This window comes from Carassius carassius, chromosome 33 (genome assembly GCF_963082965.1).
Source record: "Carassius carassius chromosome 33, fCarCar2.1, whole genome shotgun sequence".
Lineage (NCBI taxonomy): Eukaryota > Metazoa > Chordata > Actinopteri > Cypriniformes > Cyprinidae > Carassius > Carassius carassius.
This window is the reverse complement of record NC_081787.1, coordinates 17,949,877-17,972,895: the sequence shown is the minus strand read 5'-3', so window position 1 is coordinate 17,972,895 and position 23,019 is coordinate 17,949,877. Positions and strand designations below refer to the sequence as shown.

The following is a 23,019-nucleotide window of genomic DNA, read 5'->3' as shown; positions in this document are numbered from 1 at the left end:
TGCTTTGGTCCTCTACACCAAACTGGGGAAAAAGCTCCTATAAAAGGTTTGTCTAGCTACAACGTGCTGCTCAAAAATCCCTCGCAACTTTGCTTGCTAAAGTACAGTAATTGTGACAGTGGCTATCACGAGGCACACATTAAGCAGTCATTGCACATTTAATACACTTTTTCTATAGAAAAAAAAAGTCAATTGGACAAGCAGAATAGATCTGTGCAATTTTTCATTTTCAAAAGGACTTGAAATCAAAAGGTTTGCAACAAGACCATCACCTTCTTAAACACTAGGAAAAACCATGCAGACACAAAGCATTTCAGACTTTAGTAATCATTTTATTACACAGTTTTAATCAACACACAAAGCTCAACGAGCCTGTCAGGAAATTAAATATACAGAAGTTTGTCTGAGGAGCTTGTGTCCTCTCACCCAGGGACCCAATCGAATCTGGCTGAACCATGTTAGCATCTAATTCAACAAGAGCAGGAAAAAGAAGAAGAAAAAAGCAACCTAAGAGTTACAAGGGTGATTTGGGGGAGAAAGAGAGAGAGAAATGAAACAAAAAACAAAACAAAAAACAGTAAGACACATGTTATAGAGACTGTTTTAAATAACTGGTCTGAAATCCTCCATGTGGTGAACGTTTGTAAAGTTGGTCATGGCTAAGGAAAGGGGTAGAGACTGTCTTCGCAATGACAAATGGAAACAAAATATATATATATATATTCATAGTTTTCAAGTCCATTAGAATACTTCGGAGGAGAGGACAGGAGGTCCATTTTCCTTTAACTACTATGATTTTAAAAGAATTTGTTATAGATTTTATACAAAAAGATAGCCAGCATACCCCTCCCTTCTCTGCAATAAAGGAAAAGAGAGAGAGAAAAAAAAAAAACTTCCTGATCCAATGTACAGTTGGAAGCCCAGGAAATGGAAATGAAAAAGTAAACTGTAAAAAAACATATCCCTCTATGTCCAGACTATCACAAATTGCAGGGAGAAAACAAAATATAGCCCTCCCTTCCCAGTTCTTAAAAATGACAAGGAATGCTTTTAGAGCCATAAACATCTTCTACAGCAAAACTGATACGGACTGATCCTAAGCAGCGGGTACGTCGCTATAGCAACGGAGAAGATAAAGCAGGAACTGTAGAGTGGAAGTTTGAGTTTAGGAAGGAAAAGGGGCTACAGTTGTGGTTGGAGTATGTACACCATGGCTGCAGAAGGCTAAAAGTGGGGGGAGGTGCTCTGGTGAGGGGAGGCGTGGCTTAAAGAAAGCACTCCAATGGAAACCAACAAGATCGTTTTTTTTCTTAAGCTTTTTTTCTTCTTTTTTTTTTTTTTTGAACGTTCGAAATCTCCCCTAATCTTAAGATGGAGGTGTAATTTTTCTCCCATCATGATTCTAACTCCAAAACTACATTGCATACTTTTGTGTCCATTCCCGAGCTATTCTGTTGTACCTGTGAAGGAAGAGAAATAAAAACATTACCATCACATCAATTAAGAACCATTTTGGTTCCCCAATGAACCTTTCAGTGAACCGTTCTTAAGATTTTTTTTTTTCTTGTGTGAATATTTAAACAAATATTAAGAAACTTTTTCCACTATATAAAGAATCTTTTATGCAACAGAAAGGTTCCACTGATTCTAAAGTTTCTTCATGGAACCACAGATGCCAAGAACTCTTATTTAAGTTTAATAGGTAATGCAAACTTTGCAAAGAGTAGTTGAAAGATGGGGCGGTTAAAATTATATTGGAATTAAATATCAGTGTGGGAAAGTAAATGGCCGAAAGAATGCCGTTTCTGAGCTCTTAGCATGTATGTGAAGTACAAATGAACTTCTCAAATGATAAAAGAAAAATGTGAATTGTGCCCTCTGACACGGTCAATAGCCCTCTTCATGTATTAAGGGAAACTTGGAAAAAGTTGGGCATCGGCCAGCAATTTACAATCTATTATAAAGGAACTCTTGAGTTCTTACAAGGTCTGGCCCTCAGCCTCAATTGCGTTTTCCACCCACATTTGCTAATAACAGTAGTTTAAAACAATAATAATCTTACAGGAGTTGGCATTTAATTACTTTCTGTTGAATTTGATGATAATCATTTTCCAGTTCAATTTATTACACCCAGCTCAGTCTGGTTTAGATAAAATAAAACACTGTTGCACGCTGAGCTATTGAAGCCTAGTTTTTGGAATTGCAGCTGATAACATTTTCACATTGTCTCTACATAAGTCAGCTTCAAAGCTCAGCAACAATAAAAGTAAATTATTCACAAAACAGGTCTTCAGGGTGTCAGTGTATAAATACAATCTCCCCAGGGAAAAAGAAAGTTGACGAATCTCAAAACGGGAAACTGCATAGACAATAACTTGGCTATTAATGCTAACTTAGCTAATGAATGACTGCATGACAGCACCTGTGGAAAAGCATTGGGGCAAACACAGTGTGCAGTACTGATCTAGTGCATAAGAGGACACTTACTTTTCCCTGTCAGTCTTGTAAATGCGGGCGATCTCAGGTACTAAGGGGTCGTCCGGATTGGGGTCACACAGCAGAGAGCAGATAGACAGGAGAACTGAAGGGCAAGATAAGAACAATATAGAAAATTCAACTTAAAATAAAGCAAACAAACATAAAAAGAAAAAGCAACAACATTCTTGTTTTAACAGACACTCATTTCTTAATGAAAATATTTGAACACACCAATAATTTGTTATAAGCAGCTCAAATACACATGAATAAAAATGTAATCGATGTAGTCAGAAATAACACTCAAACACTAAAATGCCCTTAATCACTAAACATGAATAACTGCCAATTAATCAGATTCAGATCAAGAATCTGGTGTAAAACATGAAATATTTCAATGGTGTTTGAGTTTATTGCCATAAATGTTTCTATTTCATGACACATACATAAGGCCCTATGATTTCCGCGATGCAGAAAATGCAGAATCCAGTCATAAATGCAGAATGTCATGGAATTTGTCGAATTTTTTATGAATTAAAGTATGTCATTACACTTAAATAAAATCCCAATATTACCTAGTGTCTGTAAATATTAAGCCGCAAATGTCGATTTAATATGCATGTTCTGCTCGTCTCTGTTAATGAATGTCAAAGACGCGCGGTTTCGTTTACTACACACATACTGAAGCACGCGTGATGCTTGCGGTGATTTCAGCGACTGTCGTCTCACTAAATGACAAACACATGAACATCTCCAGAACTGCTCTGATAGTCACTTCATGTGCATTTGACCGTGTGATTAGAGTAAAACTAGCATCATATCACATACACAGAACTGTAAAGGTATTCACGGCAACCCGATTATTGTGGCCAACCCGAGGGTCTAGGGCAGATGCGAGAAGAGTTAAAAACATCAACTTTTCAGAATGCCGCAAGCGCAACGCAGGTTATGTGACAAGAACTAAACATTCAGCTTCATCCTTTCCCTTAACAACGTTGAAAGCTCAGCCAAGATGAAGGAACAGCTGATCATAGCTGTATATGGATTGCCATTTTGAAATAAATTTAGTAGCAGAGCTACTGAAAGCGATTTTTTTTGCTGCAAACTAGTGTTGTCATGGTACCAAAATTTCAGTTTTCGGTACCGATACCAGTGAAAATCCACGGTTCTCGGTACCAATTTCAGTGCCAAAGCAAAACACAATATGCTAATTAAACAAAAAAAATTTTTTAGCACTAAAAATAAAACCAATGCCATTCTTTCTACTTTACAATTGTGTTTAAAGTTTTTCTACAAGTTATATAATTATGAAAAACAGTAAACAAGTTTCACCCAAATTTAATTTGTCTTTTAAATGTATGAAATTTAAACATTTTATTTTTGGTAAATAAAGGGGATTTGCTATTAAAATTAAAACATGTAAGAAATATTGTGATTTCTTTAAAAAAATAAAGTTTTATAAATTTTTTCAACAGTAGTAGCAGTATCACATACATTTGACTAAATAATAGTAATATTTCTAGCACAATGCCTTTATGTAAAAATTAACTTTTAGGCCTAATGAATGCATATTTGTTATTTTAACTGAACTTAAGACTGGTGGTGATGCTTAAGATATTTTTGGTCATTAAGGGTTTCTGTAAAAAAATACTAATGTATATACAATGCACTATGAATTAATGAGCTGCTGGGTTCATGAATATTAATCACGTTGTCTGTGTTCGGTCAAAATGATTTGCTGAAATCAAAACAGGGACGGTAAGAGATCAGCGCCAGCCAATGAAATTGCCATTTGCGCATTAGCTCCGCCCACTGCCAGAGAAACCGGTATGTCTTCTGCTTGGTCGAAAATGAATATGAATAATTCTTAATGAACTCTATTTTGACAAGAGAAGATAACAAAGAATAGATTACATATAGCGTGTCGCATCTTCATGGAGAGAGCAGGTCATTGTTGCTTAGCAACAGCAGACGCCTCTGGAGCGCTTCTGCCGAAGCGCTTTGGAGAAGGAGAAAGCGGCGCACCTAGCGTTTTCCACACGTTTTTAGGCGCGATATGTGAACGGCCCCTTATTCATTCATTAATACATTTTTTCTTGCATACATCTTCAATTATGCCGTGGAGAAATCACAGAAAGTGACCAAATTAGGTTTTGTGATTTTTTTTTTTTTTTGCGAAATTCGAATATTTTTATTTATCGAATAATTAGAGCAGAACGAATATTCGACTATCCGTGCACACCCCTAACTAATATCTGTAAATATTAAGCTGGAACAGTCCATTTAAATATGAATCCTGCATGTTCCGTGTGTCTCTGTTAATGAATGGAGCAGAAGCGCGTCTTCATTCATTAAACACACTGAAGCGTGCGTGACGCTCCGGTAATTTCTGCTGTCTTACTAAATAAGGACGTGAACACACAAACAACATCTCCAGAACTGCTCTGACAGTCACTTCATGAGCATTTGACCGTTTGATTTGAGTAAAACTAGCATCACATCACATACACAGTACTGTAAAAGTATGTCAACCCGTCAAAATAAAAGTCCTGTATTACTATTGTTCAGCAAAATGTACATAGCCTATTACTAAAAAAAAAAAAACATTATTTCTTTTAGGTTTAATCACACAACATTTCTTCCATGTTTTATTTTTAATAGTAAATCCCGTGTTTACCAAAAAGTTAAGTTTGCTTAATTTTCAATAATTAAAAGATGAATTAAATTAATTTTTTTTTTCTGTGTTTATTGTTTAATGTGCATCTCAGAAAATGCTTTTTTTTTTAAAGCCCAACTGAATGGCACTTAAATGCACTTAATTCATTTGTCAACTTTATTGTCATTGTTCACAGTACAAGTACAGACAGAGAAACAATGTGTAATAATTAAATTTTTATTTTTGATGTATGCATTGCATTCTATTCATTTAAAAGGTAAAAAAAAAAACTAAAAAAGGAAACGTAGTTGTTCATTTTAAGAGACCCAGGAGTCTTATTTTCTCTTGCATAATTAATATTGCACTTTAATTAAGCAAAAACACATTTTATCCGATTACTCGATGGAATTTTTGGTAGAATACTCGATTACTAAAATATTCATTAACTACAGCCCTGTAGAGACTGTGGAATCTACACTGTAGAGACCAGTGGAATTTCAAACAAACAAAAAGTCCTTAAAATTAATTCATCTGTCAGTAATAAAAAAAAGCAAAGGACAAATACAATAGAATAAAGAAAATACAAATGAAACAAACTGCTTTAATTTTTTTTTATGCTAGGCTCTAGCAGTTTACAGCCTACTACAGAAATGAATAATTAAAAGTAAAATAAAAACCGCAGTTTTCACTGTAAGAATTAAACTTTTGTGTTTCTTAAAGCTACAAAAGTCCTTCACTCAAGAGGAGTGTGATTATGAATTTGTTTTTTGTTGTTTGATTAATAAGCACAGTCGCAGCACAGATCCAAATGACTGTTACACGTGCATTTTCATTCTCAACTCTTTATGTTCATTTATTACATGACAGATAAAGGTATACATGAATAATCACCAAATGCAGCATTTTTACACATTTTTGCGTGTATCTGACCATTTAGGCGCGCACCTTGAGCTAAAAGATGACTTTTAAATGTTCATGTTCTGTTCAGTCTCTGAGTGAGGAGCAGGTCAAGTTCTCTTTCACGCTTTTAAAAACATGAATAATTGTACTTCGATAAATCAAGCACGTCCCATTTTGCAAATGTCATGTTACATGATATTACTGATTTGAATGGGAAATTGGGCTTTTATGGAGAAACGAGCAGCGCTGCTAAAGGGGGCGGAATGGGGCACGATAATCATTTCATCTCAATTATTGCATTTACGTAATCGTTGGGAGGCCAAAATCGGCTTTTGCTGTAAAACAATGTTTGAGAACAGAAGTGTACCTTTGGAGATGGTGAGTGCTGGTGACCACTGTGACCTCAGAATATCAAGACAAATGCTGCCATTGCTGTTGATATTTGGGTGATAGATTCTTGTGGTAAATGCAACCTGAGAAAAGAGTGACAAAAATAAGCATGTAAATCACAACCTTTACAGGCTTAACAGTAAAATTACAGCCAGTTTCTAATTACTGAATATTGTAATCCAAACACTGGCTTCCTTCAAACGCTTTCCTTAAATTCAACAATAGGATTCTCTGCATTCTACAACTGCATATGACGTACAGTCATAAGATGAATTATTTGACTATATGGTGGGAGGAAAAACATTTCCTTATGTCATGACAGAAAGTACAGGTTGGTAAAAGGAGGATTCAAAGGAACAAATAATTAAGCAGCACCTGAGAATAACCAAAACACCTGAGAAGCTGTGCCTGAGTCAAACAGGTGTAGATATTACTGACCTTTGGCGGTTTGAAGGGGTAATCTGTGGGAAAGTGTATGGTCAAGAAGAACACTCCGCCCTGGTAAGGACTATCATTCTGTAGGGTAAACAAGTTTAATTAGCATGAATTACATATAAAAATATATACATCACAATTCAATAACTCAAAATTATATACATTTACTAAATATTTCAAGAAACCAACATGCTTTAAGTTCCAGAGATTCCTGTAATGTTACATGCTACTATAGAAGAAACAAAATAAATACTTACTGGTCCCATTATTGTGGCCTGCCAATGAAACACTGAAACAAGACAAATGTCAGAGAAAGGTTTTATCAGTCTCACCATGTTCATCATATTCTTAAAGTTCTTTTCCTCAAAAAGAGGAAAATAATTCTCGATTGCAAGCTTAGAAATCACTCTTGTCAGAATTAAAAGAGCCCATTGAGGAATACAGTATTAAATATGATGAAGCAAATTTGGGTACAATTATGTTGTCATATTTCAGTCATGTCTCTGAGGCACTAAGTGGGTCAGATGGTTGCACGAGTCAGTTTAATAAAGTGGTGACTCTCTTGAGGGAAGCTATATATGCTGTTTGTCAGTTTAAACAATCCACCGTCTTGATATTGAGCTTCATACTTAATATTGATGAGCACCATCGATCACAGGACACAAACACCGCAAGACAGGAAAAAGCACCTCTGACAGCATGTCTAAAGCCATTATGACATTCAGTTCCTATAAGTTCTGTATACACAAGACACCAAGAAAAACTGATTCTATTGATTTAACTTAACATGCTAATAATAATAAAATCATATCTATGCTTTATAGACTCCACTGTTTAAAAAGTCAACCGAAAGATGCTGACTAGTTCTTAAACCACAGGTATTTCTCCTCAAAATAAACGTACATACATGAGAGGCTTCTACTATAATGTAAATATATGTATGTGTGTGGTCTTTGTTAAACATACACATATAAACAAAGACTCATTTTTAATGCAAAGAAAGTAAAAACATGGCAGGCTTTGAATGAACTGGCTCATGAAACGTGGTCTGCACATTAAAATGTGGTCGATAAGGAAGATCTGAGAAAGAAGGGATCTGGCTTCACCCGAAGTTTTTTTTTCTTCTTTGGAGAATAACGTGCACTGATTAACTGTTCACAACAAGACCAGCAATATGGATTTTTGAGAGATTTTGACAGTTAATGCTATCACAGACTTACATCCCACCCTCCCAAAAAATAACTAATATTTTTTGCACTTTTTGGAGGGGTTTTCCCCCTACCTCATTACACCTGTGGCATTACTGATCAAAAATGGCCAGCAGATATAAAATTGCTTATAACTTTGCTATGCTATATTACCTAGATACAATCTTTTCATATACTTGTTTCTTTAAAACAGCACAGGTTTTTTTTGAAGTGATTGATAATAGGCCTCATCGATTAGAGCTGAAAAAAAAACACCTTATTTGTGGATAATTGGCATACACCCAGAAATGGATGTGCTTAAGATCAGTTCAATGAGGCCCACGGCCAATCAGTTTCAAAAAGAAATTAAATACCTGAGCTAATTGAAAGAAAACAATTTGACAAAAGGAATCCTAAATTTGATGATAACATAGCATAAGAGATTTACAAACATTTTTTAAAAGGCCGGTCATATTTTAACAAACACCAAACTAGGTAAAGGTTTTTCAGCACAGCACAAGTGTTAAGAGTTGAATTTTGGTTACACAATCAAAGCTGAAACTAAGATGATTATCTGCAAAATACCTGTAACTCAAATTTGAAGTTTAAACTTACACCAGTTTATTGAATACACTGGTGGGCAAAGCAAGTTACTTACTATCATCCCCTACTGGGCCCGCTGAACACTGAGCAGGTGGGTCACGGCCCAAATCATGCAGCTCCTGCAACACACCACAAATAAAATTGCAGTTTAAAAACAGTTCATCTATCATGACCTGAAGACCAGCAGGTAAAGCTCTCCATCCCCGGTCCAGACCCCTTCCTGAAACACCTGCAGTGTCTGCTGCTTCCAATGAAGCGCACCAAAATAAAACAGAGAAACTGATACAGAAACTTAATACTCCAAGTATCTGTGCTTTTGATAAAGTTACAGAGAAATGCACAGAACAAAAGCAATGGATTGATAATTTAAAGAAAGAGTTGAATATCAAATCAGACACATAACAGTCTGTGTAATGGACTTATTGCTGCTGTAATGACAGAGAGGTAACCACTGCTTATATAACTCAGATTTTTCCGGGTTAGTCCGTTCTACTAAACCCCAAGATTATTAAATCGTTAAAATTGTAAGAAAAGCACAATGAAAGGTCTGAAATGTGAAAATGAATGCTTTGGACCACGTCCATAAAGCCATTTGCTTGCGCCACGATCTAACTTCAAATCTCCAAGTACATAACGTAAGAGTTTGGCTATACAAATTAAACAAATCTACTAAAAGGACTAAATATTTAGATCGTGGCGAGCATAAAAAGACATACAATATGAACACCACCAATATATTATGAAAATTATGTAAAACATCAATGCGATTATAAACTGAGTCCAGGTGCCTCTACCGGAGCGGTTAGCCAGTTAACAACCCAAAACAGCACGAAATAAAGACATGTAATATAATGATAAAACACACTAATATTTAAGTAGTAAAAAGAGCCAATTCAAGAAGCTGTGGTGGATACAAATGATTTGTGTTCAAGGTTTCCAAATGGGCCTTAGCATTGGTGGCAACGAGGGGTTAGCATGCTAACACGTTATCGTGATCTTACATTAATCCTCAAGTAAAAAAAACCTTTTCAACCCGACTTCAATTCCAAATTACTTTTTTTTTTAGTTTGAGATATTAAAAAAAGAGTGGAAATAAAAAAGCAGTGACCGAATATACATTTATTTATCAATCACACACAGTTCGACGGAGGATCGCTAGCTGTCGTGCTAACCTTAGCCCGAGCCGAACCGTCGAACCGGGGTGTTTCACTACACTTGTCACCCCACGAAATGCCACACTTAACACGCGTAACTTCTCAATAATATCTCTTAAATCGCCTTTCCGGCGTAAACGAGGAAGGATGGTGCGTTTTCGGTGCGGAACAGAGTTAATGGCGCCCGTGACTTCCTTCTCTTACCTTGTGGATTCTTTTCAGAGCCATTGTTGTGCTGATACTGCTGTCAAAAACACACAAAACCAGCCTTGTAATCGACTAAAACAGCGTTTCTTCAACTTCGACGCGACCGACCCCTCCGGTGTCTTAATAAACGCCTTGGGGTAATAATTCAGTCGGTGTTCAGTGTGTGACGGAGCCGGTTGGTGTAATTTGAAGGCGAAACTGAAAGGTGGTGCTGGTAGCGGTTCGATCCTTCCTCCTGCAGCAGCGGGCAGCTACCGCATCACGCACACTGCGCAGCTCTAATCAGATCCTTCCGCCAATGGACGCAGTCGCCAGAGACAGATTGCGCGCCGACTCCAGTTACTAGATAGTGCTGTAGTGAAACACGAAACTGATGCAATAGTTTCGCCAGTATGGCGGATCGCGCTCAGTAGTTACTTCAACGCTTATTGAGCCCAAATGAAAGCCTGTTGAACGCTTCCTTTTCGAGCCGACAAACGAGTAGATGATCAGCTCAGCAATAGAGTGGAAAGAACTAGGAGGATATAAGTATGAAATGTCGAGATGTTTATTGTAAGTGGTGTTCATGCGACTCATTTTCATATGCATATGAACAAAACGGTTAATATAATTTTTACCATGAATGGCAATAACATATTTAAACCCTCGTTCAGAGGAAGTTTCACCAGTGCGAAGGGATATTTGACAAATTGATGGTTTATCGCGGCAAGAAACGAGATTATCTTCCATAGATAAAAGAATGTGTTTAATTTAAATTACATTTAAACCTAATTATTTTACCATGCCACATTGATCTGTATGCACTTTACAAGTATGTTTTGTTTAGTTTAATCATATATATATATATATATATATATATATATAGCCTATATATATATATAAAACCTGCTTTTGTTCTCATTTCTAATATTTGATTGTCCTAACAATTACAGTTTTTCTCAATTGCTTTGGCACATTATTCGAAACGGTCTTAACATTCTCTAAACTGTGAGTGCAAATGTCACAACTGTTTGCAGGAACTTCAAAACTTTATAGCATGTCTGCAAAATGTAGTTACTCACCCAAAACATTTAATTCATGCTTCAAAACCTAGTTATTGTGTCAATAATTTGGCCAAGGCCACCAAAATCTAAAGTATTTTTGTCATTGTGTGACCCACACTGGTCAAAATGTTTAGTTGTTTTTTCACCACAACAGTCAACCATGAAAATTAAGGGTTTTTAAACAACAAAAATCTCATATTTGTTGAGCAAAGTCAATAGTATGTAGAAAAGAAAAAAAAAGTCTATGAATATTTGTATTTTTACAGTGTTTATTTTTGTACTTCATGTGTATATACACAATACAAGTGTATTTACTGTACATGTAAAGTAACTGACAAGAGTAACAAGATTTCACTTTACATTTCATATTTGTGTATTACCACAAATACACAAACAACAAATAACATTCATGGGGAAAAAAAAAATTATTCTTGGTGGACATCTTGTCGCTCACGTTGGTCAGGCCAAAGATTTTCATCAACATCACATCTGATGTTTTCCATTGCCACACACCGTGGAAAAAATCTCCTTGAATGCCGCACCCATCCCCTGCAATGGTCAGCTGTGATGTCCTCACATGCAGCATTCATGGCATCCAACAAAGACATCTGATTTTGTGGTCTATGATCATACACTTTCCACCTCCATGCTGAAAAAAACTCTTCTATTGGATTTAGGAATGGAGAGTATGGTGGAAGGAATTCCACTGTTATCCTTTCATGTGCAGCAAACCAGTCCCTAACACTGTTGGTTCGGTGGAAGCTGACATTATCCCAGACAACAACATAATTAGGCAAATGTGGTCAAACTAAACCTCTTTCTTGTTCTGGAATCAGGTCTCTGTAAAGTGCATTTAGGAAGGCCAGGAGAAGTTGGGTATTATAGGGCCCAATGTGTGGAATATGTGTGCTCACACCGTTCTCTGAAATGGCAGCACACATTGTAATATTGGCCCCACGTTGGCCTGGTGTGTCAATTGTGACTCGGTGTCCAATGAGATTGCGACCACGTCTCGGCACAACACAAAATATTGCTGATTATTAATGCATGACAACAAAATAGTGCAAACTAGAGAGTGGTGAAAGCATAAAATATCAAAATGGACCAGGTGGTATATTTAAAACGCACTGTGTTGTTGTGGTAGCATGAAAACGTGATTCTTTGATAGCTTGCTATTGAATGACTACATTATGTACGCGGTTCTCTGTTATTTAAAAAATAATAATACTAATAACATTGTATTGCCATGGTACATGTTCAGAAGTCAATGGTATTACCATGTGTGGGATGTAGTGACCAAAAACAATGGAAACCATGAATTATTTTGTACTTATGTTAATGAAACAGAATTACAAAATAGTATTTGTACAATATTTGGTTGGACACACAGATAAATAGATAGATAGATAGATAGATAGATAGATAGATAGATAGATAGATAGATAGATAGATAGATAGATAGATAGATAAAAGAACAAAGATAAGCTGGTTGTTTTTGCAACATTCACGCCGCCTTCTGACTTTCTACGTCATGAAGCATTAAAAGACTGACATCAATAAAGCAGCAACAAGGCCTAGCGCAAGCTCTCTCTTATCTCGTGCGCAGGGAAACCCCGAATCAGCCTCCGCGTGATGGCAGTATGAGGCAGTCCCTGCAAACCAGTGCGTGGGAGTTCCTCTCTTCGCCATGTCGGGGTGGTGCTGCAACGAGCTGAGGATACCCTGAACCGAGCAGAAGTGTCCCAGCCCCCCTCCTGCTACTCAATCCATCCATCTAACTGTCTACCCATCCGCCCCCACACGGCACCAGGCAGAGTCCAACATCTCCAGCAACCGTTTTGCCGGATCGACTGCGACATATCTTCCCCCTGACCGTCGGTGGACGGAGGAGAGACGCACCAAGTGATGCGGCTTCTGCAGCCCGCGCATCCCGCAGCACCGAAGACCGCACGCTCGCCTGTTAGGAGTCGGCGCACTTTCCCCATTATCTACAACAACCCATGAGAATGTCCAGCGCAGACATCATGGGTTTAAACGCTACCGACCGCGTAATCAAATGTAAGTGCATTGTGTTGTTGGGTACCTTTTTAATCATACTCAGCATGTTTGAGCATGCATCGTTTAGTGCGATTGTGCATGATTCGCGATGATTCTGTTTGATGCGCTGTAAGGAAGATATTTTTTTTTATCAAAGATGTTCTGAAAACCTCATACGTCATGCATTAATGATTGATCAGTGATCAAAGGATGCTTCGGATGGTGTGTTTTGCATCCAAAAAAAGTATTTCCATTATATGAGATTGCCAACCCATTAAGGTTCCCTAAATGCCCAGCAATGCTGATGCAGACGAGGTAGCCTACGGCAAGTCATTTTAGCATTTATTTTTTTTAAACTAACATATACCTTAGCAAATTAGTAACGTGCTTATTTATCAGATACTACACTGTAAAACTAATTTTAAAAGTTAGAAATAAAAGATTATTGGAGTACGTTTTTCAAGAAAATACATATTCAGGTTTCAATTTCAAAATGTCAAGTTTAATTCAAGTGTTAACATTTCTATGTATCTGTGAAATTTACTACCACTTTTGGAGTGAAAATGGTTTCTTCTGTATTTATTTTTTGTAACGAGTCACTTGAAAGTATCTACTAGTCATCTAAAAATTAAAGGGAAAACACAGTTGTTAACTAATGAAATAAGAATGCTAATAACAACTGGGGTGATGTCTAAATGGGCACTAGTATCTAATAAGTGCAATTAACTGAAATAGCCTACATTGTTCTTCTTTTTCGAAGATGTAAATAGATTACTGAAGGACGTTTTTTTAATACCATTTTCATGTTTAATTCAATGTAACTTGCCTTTTCTTTGTAATTATTTGTGAATTTACTAGTAGTTTAGATGTAGTCACTAATAGGTACTAAAATCTATATTACATATAAATATGTAGTAATTAAAACAAAATTGCAGTCACATAAATCTAAGAAAGTTTTTGAAGACTACATGCGAAACGGCTTGCCACATCCGTGGAGCGCATCGACGGCTGCGCGCGCCTGCTGGCGGATGGATGAACTGTTATACAGTGCCAGGTTACCCGAGAGAGAGAACCATAGAGGGGGAGGAGAGCAAGAGAGGGATTAACATCTCGATCCAATGAAATATTTTTGGCAGTTTGAGGATGACAGCGAAAGGACGACTTAAAGGTAGCGTGGCTTTTGCATTGCATTCCTGCATTGTTTCATGCATCTCCTTCATGCATCTCCTTGCGCTCGCCCATACGCATCTTTTACTCCAATGTCAGTGAGCGCGCTTGTCGGGTAGCTACCAGCGCTCGGATAACGAGGTGATCTCGTGAGTTACCGTGTCGATTGTACGTGCAATGATGTTAAATGCCTCGAGACTTTGCAAGAGTGCACTCTTGTCAAGCGGGGAAAATGCGCTGAGATGCTCGCAATGTCAGCTCGTGCACTGACATGCACATCCTTGCATAGATGGCCTATGAGGGTATTTTAGTGTATCATTCCGAGGCAGTTTATCGATTCGTTGGAATCATTACAGCATTACACACTGCAAACAAGGCTGAACATAGAAAATGCACTGCATCCAGAAATCCCAGTGGCATTAAAGCTAAATTATAGCAGAAAAACAAGTTGCACTGCAGTACAATAAATTTTATGTGATGATGATGAATCGATACGTTAAAGAACTATGCAAACCCATCATAACTACCCTATATTAATGTATGCATGCACTGTAAGCTCAGATTATTCAAAGCTATTTTATATTTCCAGTTTTTGCAATAGATAATAAATATAAAATAACCATTAGAATGCCAAATAGTGAAGATGTGGGCATTACAGCATTACTGGATGATGGGATATGTGTGGATGTATAGTGTGGGCGGTTAGCGGAGAGAGGGGTTAATTAGACTTCAGCAATGCCTGTGCATACTGAAAAGCTACCAAAAAAGCATCTGTTCCCTGTGTATATGTGATCAATTTGTTTGGATTATGGAAGACAAAAAAAGCAACATGGGAGGCACGTTTTGGACCACACCATAGTGTTTGAGCAAGTTGGTTTGGGCAGATAGAGATGTACTGTAAGGTTTATCCCTTCAACCCTGGAGTGTGGCCGCCTGTAATTATTTAGCAACATATGCCATTCTGCATTAAATAATCATAGTGCAGCATGTGTGTCACATTTATGTAATATTAACCATTAGGTATCTTGGGTAATAAGCTTTAGGGAAGGTCTGTGTGAGAGTGTGTCCAGATATAGCTGGTGTACGAGGAAAGCAAAGCAGCCAGTGTGAAGGTGAGAAAGGTATGAGGAGGACACAGCGTAAGTTAAAAACTGCATGATGGTTCATGGAAACCTTAAGGAAAAAGTACAGTGGGTTATCCTTGATATGGAATAATGGTAATCAGTGTTGGGGGTAACGCATTACAAGTAACGCGATTTACTTAATCAGATTAAACTAACTCAGATGAAACTTATTTCATCTTTTTTAACTTTTTAATTTACAAGAAAATATCGGAGTTACTTTTTCAAAAAGATTAATAAAATAATGCTAGTTACTTTGTTTTCCCATTTATTGACTGACAAGTCTCCTGTCTCCATATTGGGAGGAATCTGAAGTACAGAGGCATTGTGTGCACTGTGTGAACATAAAGTAGTTCTAGACTAAATGTAGTGCATTAATTCATCCCACTCTAAAAAAATTAAAATAAAATTCACCGGATTTAGTTTTTATCAAAATGAATTAAACCAGTGAAATGCAACCTCAGAATAGGATGCAAACCTGTGATAATTAAAAATGTTAAACACAAATGTATCTAATCCCATTTTCTTGCTGCTGACCTTTGATGATCCAGTTCAACCATACTAATAAGCAAAAATGACTTTAGATAAACTAACAATTTTGCTTCATTGTTTTATTATTGCTTAAGAGTGTTGAACCTTCTTCTCCTGTGTTCTATTGTACAGATGTGAATTTACTTTTCTTTCAGCCTGATGTTTATTCATTAAAATGTTTGGTGTGAAAGGGCTTTTACATTTGCTATAAATAGAACTTCTTATATTAAAAACAATCAAGCAATGCTCATATTTAAAAAGTAATGAAAAAGTATTGTAACATTACTTTCCATAAAAAGTAACTAAGTAACATAATTAGTAACTTTTTTAGGGAGTAACGCAATATTTTCATGCATTACTTTTAAAAGTAACTTTCCCCAACACTGGTGGTAATACCATGGTGCTTTGATATTGATATTTGATATTTGGTATTTACATGTACTTCCGTGTAGGTCAGACAGTTCTATGGTATTACCATGATATTTATATGTGTTCTAATCTAGAAACTATGTGGTACCAATGTTCAATATTTGGAGAATGGCATTCTTGACATGATTATTTCAATGTTCTCCAAAAAAACCCTCCAAAACTTTTACTATAGTACAGTATCCATAAAAAAGCATGGTTTTGCATTGGAAGATGGCACGATTGAGACAAACACAAAGTGAGTAAGCGTGTAGATTGCTTGTTATGAATTTTCTCATTTCCACAAGTTATGTGCTGCATTCTCTGAGAGACAGAATGTGCCTCTCTGCCATCTGTCTCCTCAAAGAATGTTGTAATGCGACAGTAATAACTAGATTATTCTAATTGCTTCATAGTGTATTTTTTTATGATTTGTACTAATAGGTGTTCTTGGCCCCTAGGAATGGAGAGGTTTTGAAACAGGACAGTATTATTTGCATGAGGTCATAAACACACACTTTCACTGCATTATCTAAACAGCTTCAAAGATCGACATTATCTCCAGATTTTGTGTCTGTTCTAATTCATGCATGCCTCCTGCGGAGCACCGACACGCAACGGGATGTTAAGCCCAACACTAAAACTAAGAGTGTTGACATGAGCCTGGCGATAAATGAAACAAGAGCAGGTGAAAGAAAAGAGAGGGGGAATGTGTGAAAAGTGCAGAGGATGAGAAGTGGCAGAGACAGGGAATTAGGCACTTGACAGCAGATAGATGGATGGATGTGCATGTGCTTGTGTCCCAGCAATCTCTTTCTCCCAGACACAGGGGCAAACTCTAAGGCAGTGTTTGGATGAATACTGTGTACACAGTGTACACAGTGTATAATGAAAATTGCCAACTATATTTAAAAAATAGTATGTAAAAAAAATAGTATGCAGACATTATGCAATTCTAATATTGTAGAGAACAAAAATGCTTTTTGCAAGCAGAATGGTGTAGCTAACTAAACCATGCTAACTAGCCAAACCCATGTTGCACAAAGTAGGATCAAAGTACTTTTTAAGGAAAATAATATTTACTTGGTGGCCATATTTAAAATGCCTCCAGACAGCTGCTTCAGGCATGCAATACAAACTATATATATATATATATATATATATATATATATATATATATATATATATATGTGTGTGTGTGTGTGTGTGTGTGTGTGTGTTAATAGGGAAATATTTTCAGTTTTCAATGCTAAAATTGAATAATAATACAAATTATAATGAATGCTAACCAAGGAAGTTTATAATACTTAGAGAAAAAAACATTAAACCAATAAAAAGCAATAAACAATACAAAACAGTAGAGTTAAATGTAATGCTTGGCAAAAAAAAAAAAGACATGGTAGTATTATTACATTGTACTTCAAAAAAGCATGATAATGCTTTTGCTTTTAGTGAGGAAGGTAATTTACATATTACTCAAAAACACCTCAAAGAATACCATGGTATTAGCATGATACTTGTAAATATCATAGAAACAATGGTAATATTATTGACCAGTGTCAAATGTTGGGAAGATGGAATGGAATTGATCCAAAACATAAAATCTGACCTTAAAGGGGTCATCGGATGCCAACCAGGATTCCAGCAGTTGATATCTTTAGTTGAATCTTTAGGGTCTTAATGAAAAGTCTGTAACATAGTTTGGTTAAAATTTCTCAATCGTAGTGTAAAACAACACCCTTTTACTGTCAAAAACAGCTCTTTTCAGATCAAGCAGTTTTGTAGCATTTTCCTTTAAATGTTAATGAGCTCTGCTGACCCCGCCCTTCTCTTCCAGGCCGTTCTCTGAGGCTACGTCTACATTAATCCGGATACATTTGAATACGGCGTTTTCATTTTAAAACTCTTTCCGTCCACACTACCGTTTTCAAGCGTTTTCCATAAGTGTCTCATCCACACTGAAACATCAGAAAACATTACATTTGCTTTCTGCGCATGCGTAAAGCTCAAAAAAGCTCACTGCAGATGATACACCCGGAACAGAAACGAAAAGTTTTCATGCATTTTTTCTGACATTAAACTTTATTTATTTTATTTACGAAAAGAATTAGCCATTCACTGACACGTCCAGATAGCACACACTCACGATTGTATGTCTGATCTATAACGCAACTTCCCTCATGTTTTTCCGCAAATAGAGATCGCGAGTAAATTTGCTTTCATCTTTGAAAAACTGCGATATGAAGAGTGTACATAATAACATATCTATAGTAATAGTGTGAAAGTGCATAGCACATAACATGCACAATACCAGTATAAACACGGATATCTTTTGGTATAATATGCGTCACATGACAACGTATTAGTGTCTACATGGCCTGAGGAACTGTTTACTTTAGTTGCATTCATAGTGAAACTTGCTAATTAGCACATTATTAGGTCGGCGTGATTTAAGAAAGGGGAAATTATTTAACCACATCAACTCTGGGGACCCACCGGTGGGTTCAATACTGCATATGCCTAATTCTCAAAAAATCAAAATAACAGCTGAAGTGGTTAACGAGATAAAAAAAAAAAAAAAACACTTAGTGGATTTTTATCATTATAGGGCGTTTGTGTACACACACTGCCAACACACATTTCAGTTCAAACAGCTTGTAAAAGTGCATGTAGCATCCGCTGACCCCTTTAATCTTAGATGAGAAGCTAAGCATAACCAGGAGCTATGAGCTTGACTAGACAAAAACAATTGCATGGAACAGCTAAAGTGCTTCAGTACAAGGAAAAATGGCAAATCAGGGTTTAATTGCAAGACTATGTGTTAATCACATGACTCAATCAATGACAAAACACAACTACTAAACAAGATAACAAGACAAACGGACATGAACCAGTGAGTGAACAGAACTAATAATGAGAAAAGACGATGAACCAATGAAAACATGACATGAGAAACAAGCTGGAAAAGGAGGTCACATGACACAAACATGACTGAAGTAAAAGTAAAGGAGATGACATAAAAGACTTGACTAGATAGACCTGAACTGAAAACATGAACAAAACCCTGACAAACGTGACATATATAGCATTTTCAGATCGGTCCTGCCACTGCACATGTGCAGTCCTAAGTGCGAGTCTCAGGTTTCTATGGGAACCAGAGCTTAATGGCAGCTGCAGTGGTGAAGTGACAAGAGCCATCATATTGCGCATTGCAGTTTCTCCCATTCATTAACTTTGTCACATGACCTCATTAAATGCATGTATAATCCTCTTGGGATGTTCCTGTTTATGAGTTTGGGGTCATAATTATGATGTGGCTACATTTAAGATATTTTTTGGGGGGGGGGGGGGGGGGGGTGTATTTGTTGGCCAAAATCTAAATTCTTTTAATTTCACTACTGACAAAAAACATTTAAAGAAAAAAATTGCACATATGGTGTGTAATTGATGCTTTGTCAGAGCTAGCATTCTCGTTCTGCCACAGAGAACAAAATGAATGCTTTAATGCTAATTTACAATAAACAAAATGTGTACAAATTACAATTGTACACAATTACACAGTTGTCACAATTACTTAATCATAACCAATACCAATTAGTTTCCGCCATTATTTTTTAATTTACTTGCCTCCAGCTTAGAAAGTCAGACTTTCTTGCTGGTAATTACAACATTTTGTGGGTTTCATATGCATTAACTTTGCAAAAATTATCATTCTTATGACTTAAATGCAGCATATTACAGTAAGTGCAGTCCAGTTTCAGTTTTTGGAATTTTTTTATCCAATTTTCTATAGTCATCTTAATGCCTGGCAGAATGTTCAAGTAATGAGGCCAGAAAAAGTTGTGAAACATTGCAGCTGATAATACTCTCTTCATTTGTTACACTGAAAATGGAAGTTCAAGTGAGTACACTGCATTGTGGGATATAGTGCTCAGTTCACTGCATACTGCAGTACACTGTTGTATTCTGCTCATTTTGGCAAATGGCATACTGTAGGTCATCCAGGAAGTTCATGCATAGATGAAATGAGTATGCTGTAAGCAGTGTGCATCCTTCATACTGCATAAATAGTAAGACTAGTACTGTAGTATGAAATATGTAGTATGCTGTTCTGAAAGTAGCCACAGTTCAGTTCTGCTTTCATGCATGTGAGATGCTTTTATCAAGGACTAAAGTGCTGGCCAGCTAACCAGATACTGAGCTAATCAACTTCATCGCCCACCTGAATGATGCAATGGAGAGAGAGAGTGAGAGAGAGTGAGAGAGAGAGAGAGAGAGACAATCTTGCATCAAATGCGGTGTACAAGACTGCAGGAAAAATTATGAAAACTGTTTCCTCCCACACAGATGCACAAACACACACAGACACACACATATGTTACGGGTCACTAGAGATGTTAACTTGAGCACACACTCACACACACGATGCAAACAGATGTGTGTAATGGAGAACGCTCACACGCTTGACAACTTTCACAAACCACAATCTATTTCACACACACACACACGTTGTAGGATGGAAAACAAAATGCAGTCATCTGTGCCCTGGGCAGGACCTCTGGCTAAAATCACACTCACCCCATAGTCTATCATTCATACTTTTTATATGTCATGGCTTCCTTCAAATGAATAGTGCAACTCTGACATTGTTTAATTGCTTACAAACCTGTATGCTATGGCTGTACAATTCATTGAAATAAAAGAAAATCATGGTATGGCCCAGAGCACAGGCTGTTGTCAACAAAAGAAAAATATTAAGGACTTCCACCAAAATAAAGGTTAGATGGTATAAGATTTGAAAATGAAGAAATTGAGACTTCCTTAAATATTAGTTATTTACAGTTTATAAATAAAATTATTATAGTATTTTTCTTGAATGGTCATATTTTTTCTTAAATGGTCATTTATTGATGTATTTATCAACTGCAATCTTTATATATAAAAAAATAACAATTGGGTTTTCTTCCCTTAATCATGCAGCCCTGTAATATTTTATCTTTTTCCATAAAGCTGTGCATTATTTTTATTTTATTATATTATTATTATTATTATAACATGGGGCCAATTTGTGCTGCCCAACAAGCAAGAACAACTTGAAGCTTTATTATGATTGTTGTTGTTATTTTTTATTTAATCATATTCATAATCACAGTTTTTTTTCTCAGAAAAATCATAATTAGATTTCCCCAAAACTGTAATCCCTACCATATGCTGAATTTTTTTTTTTTTCTTTTTTTTTTTTTTTAGAATTGATCCTTTGTGTTTGATGAACAAAACATAACATACATGTTTGTCTCAACATGAGGGTGAGTAAATACTTCTAGATTGTTCATTTTTCATGACTTCCAGGAAATTGTAGGATATTTAGAATCATTAGTGCACAATATAGGATTTGGACTGGGGTAACAGTATCATGCCACCACATACAGATACCCATACGAAGAACCAAAACAGACAAAAGGTGAAACAGAGAGGAAGAGAGGAAGAATGAGAGAGACTAAATTTAGCCTCTTTAACATAAATACTTTGGGTGTGAGTTTGGAGCACAGAGGACAGTAGATAGCGCAGAGCTGAGACCTAACGAGGCCATGCAAAAACAGGAATGCTTCTGTGATCCAGGAATCCAATAGAACGGTTCTCTCTGCCATTTATCCTGTGTTTACTGCTGCCTGAGTGGATGACCTCATCATTTCTGGCCTGTCAGTTAACCCAGCATAATCTGCTGATTGGTTAATCAGTCTGTTTGTCATCTCAAAGGCCTGTCTCCCACTTTTGTGCATGCGCAGATGGCCCCTTCATGTGTGAAGTGTGCATTAATTGTGCAATATCAAATCAAAAAACAGCACTTGTAAAAATCCCTTCGTCAGAGGCATGTGATGCTGTACCTTCTCTCAATCTGGGTCAGGCGCAAGTCTCCCTCTTATCCATCTCTTTAGTCAAGTTCCCATTCCTTCAGTCCCTTTTCTTTCTCTTTGTCTCATCTCTGCAGAATTCGAGGATTGTCAGAGGACGTGGCGGGTGTATCTTTGAAGCTCGACTGTAGTAACAATATAACACTTCTGTCTGACACGCAGCAAAATGTGTCTACCATCGTTTTTAGGTCTCAGGGGCTGAAACTGAGCCGTCCCGTGGTTGTGTGATCACAGGATGATGTATTTCAGATTGTCAGCAGTTTAATTACAGGATCTTGCTGCTTGCACAGTGGAAGTGCTTCTGGAACGGCACCGTGGGTGTCTGATGGTCTTCGGCTGCTACAGTTATATGCCGCTTTAGATCACACAAGTTTGTTTTCTGACATCGCATCCCCCGCCCCCATCCACCAAAAGCCATACGTGAGCTTTTCCACTGACAACATCTGCAGCGGCAGTGTTGTATTGTACAGTGAGTTCACTAATAATCCAGCACGGCTCCAGTATGACCTAATTAGGAACAGTAAATCTCTGCCTCTGCATACGTTACTGTGCCTGAATCATACCTGATGTACCTGTGAATCACTAGTCCAAAGTCCGACATGTAAAGACTGAATAAATTTTTTCGGTTTGGAAGTTTCCTCATATTTTAAAACCCCCTAAATGAACATTCGTCATCATTTACTTGAACCCTCGCATCATACCAAACTAATGAAAGGTTTAGATTTTCAGTTGTCGGTAAGTACACTGTCATTCAAAAGTTTGGTATCAGTAAGTTTTAAAAATAATTCTATAATGT

At 36.8% G+C, this 23,019-nt stretch overlaps 2 protein-coding genes across 4 annotated transcripts in view; one reads left to right on the top strand and one right to left on the bottom strand.

Annotated features, from left to right (window-relative positions):
* Positions 1–311: 311 nt before the first annotated feature.
* LOC132113893 (ubiquitin-conjugating enzyme E2 D2) lies at positions 312–10,287 on the bottom strand. The gene is made up of 7 exons (XM_059521936.1): positions 10,005–10,287; positions 8,702–8,765; positions 7,114–7,145; positions 6,860–6,937; positions 6,399–6,504; positions 2,488–2,581; positions 312–1,460 (listed from the first exon to the last, which is right to left on the bottom strand). The coding sequence occupies exons 1-7, from the start codon at positions 10,026–10,028 to the stop codon at positions 1,415–1,417; spliced, it is 444 nt and encodes a 147-aa protein (XP_059377919.1). The 5' UTR covers positions 10,029–10,287; the 3' UTR covers positions 312–1,414.
* Positions 10,288–12,717: 2,430 nt separating this feature from the next.
* LOC132113892 (protein phosphatase 3 catalytic subunit alpha-like) overlaps positions 12,718–23,019 on the top strand; it is a 41,060-nt gene continuing 30,758 nt past the window's right edge. For 2 of the 3 annotated variants that reach the window (XM_059521935.1, XM_059521933.1), the window contains exon 1: positions 12,718–13,108. In XM_059521935.1, the coding sequence (XP_059377918.1) occupies positions 13,051–13,108 (58 nt within the window). In that variant the 5' untranslated portion in view covers positions 12,718–13,050. Of the gene's footprint in view, positions 13,109–14,099; positions 14,256–23,019 lie in introns of those variants that run through there. The other variant, XM_059521934.1, reaches the window with a different exon arrangement.

What these genes read in the sequence shown, in the direction of transcription:
- LOC132113893 (XM_059521936.1), bottom strand. Translation starts at nt 10,028, where the DNA reads ATGGCTCTGAAAAGAATCCACAAG. An exon ending in AGGCCACAATAATGGGACCA is followed by an intron (nt 6,938 to 7,113) that starts GTAAGTATTTAT and finishes TTTACCCTACAG; the next exon opens with AATGATAGTCCTTACCAGGG. An exon ending in TACAAGACTGACAGGGAAAA is followed by an intron (nt 1,461 to 2,487) that starts GTAAGTGTCCTC and finishes CTTCCTTCACAG; the next exon opens with GTACAACAGAATAGCTCGGG.